Source organism: Crocodylus porosus, unplaced genomic scaffold, assembly GCF_001723895.1.
Source record: "Crocodylus porosus isolate Cpor-Errol unplaced genomic scaffold, CroPor_comp1, whole genome shotgun sequence".
Lineage (NCBI taxonomy): Eukaryota > Metazoa > Chordata > Crocodylia > Crocodylidae > Crocodylus > Crocodylus porosus.
In genome coordinates, this window is record NW_017728949.1 from 21584689 (window position 1) to 21591649 (window position 6961).

The 6961-nt window shown below is 48.8% G+C and overlaps 1 protein-coding gene across 3 annotated transcripts in view; it reads right to left on the bottom strand.

The window, feature by feature from the left end:
• Positions 1-6951, bottom strand: part of LOC109322941 (aldehyde oxidase-like) — a 77849-nt gene extending 70898 nt beyond the window's left edge. For all 3 annotated transcript variants that reach the window (XR_002104513.1, XM_019554240.1, XM_019554239.1), the window contains exons 1-2: positions 6852-6951; positions 3027-3084 (exon numbers count right to left, since the gene is read on the bottom strand). Coding sequence is in view for 2 of the 3 variants with exons in the window: in XM_019554240.1 (XP_019409785.1) it covers positions 3027-3084; positions 6852-6917 (124 nt within the window). In the remaining variant the exon portion in view is untranslated. The remainder of the gene's footprint in view (positions 1-3026; positions 3085-6851) is intronic.
• Positions 6952-6961: the final 10 nt, after the last annotated feature.

Genomic DNA, 6961 nt, shown 5'->3' on the forward strand with positions numbered 1-6961 from the left:
CCGCGGATTCTGCTGCCGCCGGCGTCCCTCGCGCCGCTCCCGGCTCTGCTGGTCCCGGGGCAGGCTCCCGCCGGAGCCTCCGTCCCTCCCTGACCAGGGTAGGGGTGCTCCTTTTATCTGGCCGGGCCGGTCCCTCACCGGCCCGGTTTACGTTCCGGCAAACTTTCAAGCCCCGGCCAGACTTCTGGGTCCAATCCCGGAAGCTGGACGGTACCCCGGGCTTTCTCGCTCGGGCCGGGTCCCCTGGGGTCCTGGCCCCCTCACATTATGTACAACCAGAACAACTTCCAAAAGTAGAGGTTTAGTGAAAGGCCAGAATTTGTGCTCCTCAAGCAGTGTTTGAAAGCCTCCAGTTCCCTTCATTGGCTCCCCCTTACATGCTACATCAAGTTTTAACTTCTCATCCTCTTCTTCTAGGTTCTGACCTCCCTCCCAACCTACCTCTCAGATCCTGTATCTTATGTTCTTGCATTCACACAACTGCCCTTCACTTCACTCATTTTTATAGGAAAGTAGAGCTGAAGGTAGCCCAGTGGGCGGATTCATTTGGATGGACTTTTGAAAATACTCTTCCCCAGAATGCCACTGCATTTCTAATGCCCTGTCCTAGAGATCAAGACATCACTTTTGCAGCTTACGCAAAAGATGGCACTTCTAGCAGCATCATGATTTCTGATAACATTCTGGAGTGTCACTTTAGTTCAGAAGTAAAGTAAAGCTGAATCCTCTATTAACACTTTGCTAATCTACACACTGCCAACCTTCCTCAGGAACGATTAAAGAGCAGAGTTGCACAGCTTCACTATTTTTGCCAGTTCAACTACAGAACAGTACAAATAAACTATCCTGCTCCTTAGGTAATGCAAACACATTTTGGGATGCAGTCTCCTTACTACTGCTTTTCCCACTCACTTACTCATAAACACAGTTATTAACAATGGTCTAATGTACCAAACCCCATAAAAATTTAGCCTCCTGTCCAAAAAATTAGGACATCTGGCCTAAATCACTCCAAGTACTACAACACCCCCGGTATTTTGCAATACTCTGCACTTATATAACATTTCCACTGAAGGATGTTAAAGCCCTGTACAAATGATAATAGAGACCTATTATTCTCACCTTACAAAGAGTACAGGGACACAAAGAGGTTGAGTAACCTTCCCAAAGTGTCACAGAAACTCAGTGTTCAAACAGGTACACAAACAGACTGCATGACTCAGGAACATGCTCTAATTCAGGCTTGTCCCACATGTGGCCCATGGGCCCCCATGAGGCCCACCAAGCCATTTTATTTGGCCTGCGGCAGCACCGCCACCATGGAGCGCAGAGCCACTGCTGAGTGGCGGTGGAGCCGCCACGGCACAGTGCGGAGCTGCCGCAGCCGAGTACGGAGCCACTGCCGAGCACAGAGCCGCAGCAGAGCCGCTGTGGAGTGCAGAGCTGCCGCAGTAGAGTGTGGAGCTGCCACGGAGCGCGGAGCTGCGGCAGAGCCACTGCCGTGGAGCACAGAGCTGCTGCCACGGAGCCATTGCCAAGCACAGAGTGCGGAGCCGGGGCAGCTAGGCGAGGCGGGCAGGGCCGGCCCACGGGACCCAGCCGGCAGTGAGGGGAGGGTAGCTGCTTACCCCCGCAGGGCCCGGCTCATCAGTGAGCTGGGCCCTGCCGCTGCTGCCCCAGGGCTGTGTGGCACGGGGCTGTCCCAGCTGCACCTGATTAGATGAGCTGGGGACAGGGTGCAGCTTCTTCTCTGGCTCTGCCCCTTGTCTCCGGCGCATGGCCAGGGGAGCTGCAGCATGGCCCATGCCATACCCACATGCACAGTGGATGGAAGCGCGAGGTAAGTTCATGCGCAGAGCTGGGAGCACCTCAGGGCCGGGCTGGGGATGCGGGGTGCGCAGTTGCCGGAGCCAGGCTGGGCGGGAGGCAGAAGGAGCCCGGCTCAGAGGCGCTCTACCTCCAGCTGCCTCCTTGGTGGTTCAGATTCTGCTGATGTAGCCTGCATGGCTAAAGATGGGGGTCTGCATGCTGCTGAAGCAGCCTGTGCAGTGAGGGGGTCCTAGGGGCACACCCCCACAGCGTGCAACACATGCTGGTGTCATCTGGGGCCCACAGCCTCACCATATCTGAACAACCCTGGACTAGCTTATCCTTGAGATCTCTTCCACGTCTCTACAGTATATGCCTACAATTTCTATTTAATTAACCACAATGACCATGATTAAGTTAGTAAAGGATCTTGAGGATAAAAGCTAGTCCAGGGCTCCAGCAGCATGCAGACCCTCATCCTCAGCCATTCAGGCTACATTTGCAGGACATGGACCACTCCTCCCCCTTCCACAGGCCTTTCCCCCTTGCACAGCAGTGGGAGAGGTGGCTGCCCAGGCCCATGCCCTATATCTTAACTGCTTGGAGACCCCATGTAGACTGTGGGTGACATCCTGGCCCTTTGTGGGCCACATGTGGCCTGCAGGTAGTCAGCTGGGCAGCCCTAATCTAGTCCAAACCCCTGCACAGAAAAATGATGTGCTGTTCCTAAGCCATACCAAACATAAATGCTTTCTGAAAACCACAACTTGCCTAGGCACATTTCCAGACCCATTTCATTGTCACTTCCTGTAACTTCATTGGTGCCAAAGGTTACGTGACATCACTTCCTGATGTGATACCACTTCCTGTGAGGTCTTTGAATATGGCTTGCTGGTCCACTGGGTGATAAGTTCGTGATCCCGCCCCACATTCAAAAAGGTTGGACACCCCTTCTCTAACTGCTAAACCACAGTCCTGGAAGAGTGTAGCTAACATTAAGTCCATTTTTATAGTCTAATCGAATTTGCCCTTGTTCTAGATATAAAAAATACAGCAGACCACTGAAGAGTATTTGATTCTTAAAAGGGACAGTAATTTAGTACGGTCATTTGACTTTGCTTCTATCTTTATCAGGCTCCAATAATCATCAGTGGGGAGATTTGCCTGAAAAATATCTGCAAAATATTGCTTTAAATATGTGAAGAAGAAAAGGATACTTCTCTTTCTTAGGTAAGACAACAGCATTTGCTCAGGATCAGCATTCTTCTCTACTATCTGTAATGGAAAGTGAAATACAAGGTGTTAGAAAAGCAATCAAGGCTTATCCTTTAAGCCAATTTTTTTGGCAGGCATGACACAAATTAGCCCCACATCCTTCTTGAGTGCCACTCCAGTCTGCTTCTCCTGTCTCATCTGCTGCCTCTGCTTTCTGCTGCCTCTGCTTTCTGCTTTCCCTGTGCCAAGTCTCCTGCTCTGCTTCATCCTTCCTAGCATATCTGATGCTGTGCTGCTTATTTCCTTCCTTACACACAGAGGTTGTCCATGCTACGTGTGTTATGCATGCCATGGATGTGCCCAGAAGAAAACCCTCCTCCATTGAACAGAAATGCACTAATTGGTTAAAGACCCCATGATAGTTTTGGCTTCCTCTGGAAATTTTTTGTTTGACAGATAGACAGACCTGTTTCTAACAAGGAATCACAGAATCATAGCAAAATAGGGCTGGAAAGGACCTCCAAGAGTCATCTAGTTCAAACTCCTGCTCAAGGTAGGAATATCCCCGCCTAAACCATCCTAGACAAATTTTTGTCCAACTGCTAAGGTAACTTATTTTTAACCCACGGAGCTAGGGGGAAGGCAATCCACTCCTAAGGTCCCCTGCAGGTAGTAGAAGCAGGATCATGGATAAGGAGATACAAAATAATAGGGAGAACTCTCAGATTTATGAAGATCGTGAAGGAGAGGGCAGAGAGTCTTTTCTTGGTTGAAGGTTTACTAATGATAGGTATTAAATTACAGTTGTGAGAAGAGTCTTCTACAGCATGTAATAAGGTACTCATTGGGCATGTCTACACATGCATTTACTGTGCAGTAAGTGGTTTTTAGATTGGCGTCTACACATGTAGGCATTATAGCACAGTGTGTGCACCTATTTGGGAGGAAAGTTACTTCCAAGTCAGTCCGCACATACAGTGTTACTGTGCAGTAAGGTGTCTACATAGTTACTGCACAGTACAGGCATGCACATGTAGATGTGCACCTGTACTGTGCACGTATAGACATACCCATTATTGACAACAGTTTAAAACCTGATGATATCTCAGACCTGGGATGAACACTAGAGGGCAGACTACTGGCCAGGAAAATGGCAAGGATCACCTTCTTCCCAGTTTTATTTATTAACCATTCATCATAGTCAAATTACGGTCTTCTCAACTGTACCCTCAAATGGGCTGGCTGTAATTGAAACTCCACCAAATTTTTAACCAGCTATTGCAAGGAAATATCACAGTGAGGTAAGAAAAATCTTACCCTTACGCACATAAAACTGCATTCTGGGGAAGGTCAGGAAAGCTGTCTGTCACACAGCACTAAATACACAGACTAAATATAATCTTCATTCTGCACCAGCCTCTGACGGAGGCAAAATATCAAACTACATAGAGCAAAAGTATAAGATTTCCTGTGATCAGACAGGATTATCTCATTACCTGCTAAACCTTAAAGATGAATTTAGCCCGTAGGTGGTTTAGATTACTATTTTCTTTGACACCACCTGCTTTCAGATCAGTTGCCTGTTTCTCACTTCTTTGGTTTTATTTTCCATTTCCTCTAGTAACACATTTCCCTACCTTTTCAGGGTGTTGCAAGGTTTAAGAAAGAGTCCATTTCAAATTAAATGCCAACTTTCATCAGTATTTTTTTTTTGCACTTAAGAACTTAGATTAATAGATGCTAGGGTCAGAAGGGACCTCAATAGATCATGAAGTGTGACCCCCTGCCCTGGGCAGGAAAGAGTGCTAGAGTCAGATGACCCCAGCCAGATGACTATCCAGCCTTCTATTAAAGACCCCCAAGGTAGGGGAGAGCACCACCTCCCTTGGAAGCCCATTCCAAATTTTGGCCACTCTTACCGTGAAGTTTTTCCTCATATCTAGCCTAAATATGATCTCTGTCCGTTTGTGACCATTGTTCTTTGTTACCCCAAGAGGTGCCCTGGTGAACAGAACATCTCCGATCCCTTGCAGTGCCCCCTAATGAATTTGTAGGCGGCCACAAGATCACCTCAACCTTGTCTTGCGGAGTCTAAAAAAGTCCAGGTCCCTCAGTCTCTCTTCATAGAGCTTGTCCTGTAAGCCCCTAACCATACGAGTGGCCCTCCTCTGGACCCTCTTGGGGCTATCCACATCCTTCTTAAAGTATGGCACCCAAAACTGGACACAGTACTCCAGCTGAGGTCTGATCAATGCCGCATAGGGGGAAGTATCACCTCCTCGGATCTGTTTCTTATGCATCTGCTGATGCATGATAAAGTGGTTAGCTTTGCTGATGATTTCATCACACTGATGGTTTATGTTCATCTTTGAGTCCATTATGACTCCGAGACCCCTTTCCGCATCTGTGCTGCTGAGAGGATCATTTCCCAGCCAGTAGACATGCTGGATATTTTTGCACCCTAAGTGCAGCACTCTGCACTTGTCCTTGTTGTACTGCATCCTATTATGTACTGCCCACTTTTCTAACCTGTCCAGGTCTGCCTGCAGTCGTTCCCCACTCTCCGGAACATGCACTTCACCCCACAATTTAGTATCATCCTCAAACCTGGACAGAGTGTAACCCAAAAATTAAACTAATGATGAAAAGTTAGTTTCTTTTTAGCGGGTAGCTTATCGCTAAGGGTACTGGGGAGTTATACACTTATCAGAGACCATTAGCTGATCAAAGGTGGGGTTACCCTACCAACACACACATTCACATATACATGCACTCTCCTGGGTGACACACTACATAATCCCAAGGGTGTTGTAGATAGGGATGACCAATCCCTATTGGCTGATGGAGCCAGGTATCCGACCTGGCACGCACAGGCATGGGCTCCGATGGTGAGGCAAGTTCCCCATCATCCTCTCTCCTGCCCCCTTTTATACAGTTTATGTTGCTGGGCAAGATTTCTGGATGCTTTTTCTTCAGGCATGCACTGCTTGGTCAGCACATAACCCCTTATCGCACCAATCAAAGGTGACTTGGAGCTGGTTCCTCTTTATCAAGGATGTTGTGCAGATATCGTTGAGGCAGTCAGTCTTCAAAACAATCTTATCTTCAATTAAACCACAACCATCCATTATGTTCATGCTATCTGCTTCTTCTTTGTTAGTCACTTACACCACATTTGCACACTTCATTATATGTTTAACCTTATACAATTTATGGTATGATCTAAGCACTGTAAGTTTTCCCTGACCTACTGGCTACAAGAGTACACTTCACACCCACATCCAAGTCACTGATGAAGATATTGAAGAGTATAGGTCCAAGAAACTTCTTAAAGACACTTTCAAAAGGAGACTTGGGTGCCCAGCTCCCCTGAACTTTCAAGGGGCTGCCTGCCTAAATCCCCCGCCCGTGTCCCTGACAAGCTGCCTCCTTGCTGACTGGCTTTGCAGAGGGGAAAGAAAGAAGCAGTTATCTTCTACCATATGTGAAACCTGATCAAGATCATTCCCAACATTTCACCCACATGATTTTCCTGAAGCCTGTCTGCAGGCAGACGTAAAAGGAGGGGTTAAGCTGCCTTCTTTATCCCTTTGGATCTAAGCAACCCACTGTTTGCCTCTCTCAGCACTTGCCCCGCTCCTTGTCCCTTTCCTTTAAACCCGTCAAACCCATTAGGCGCAGGCCTCCCTTGCTCCGAGGAGGGGTGTGCCCCCTGATCTGGACTAGACAGGTCTCTCCAGTGCCAGCGCAGGCGGTGAGCGGGGGGCGCTGAGGCGAGGAGAGGAGAGGAGAGCAGAGCGCGCACACCCCGCGGCGCCCGCACCCACCTTCCTCCCGTTCACGTAGAAAACCAGCTCGGCCGAGCGCCCCGCCGCAGCCGCGGCCACAGACATCGCCGCCCGCTCCCGGCGCAGGCCGGGACTGAGGCGCAGGCCCG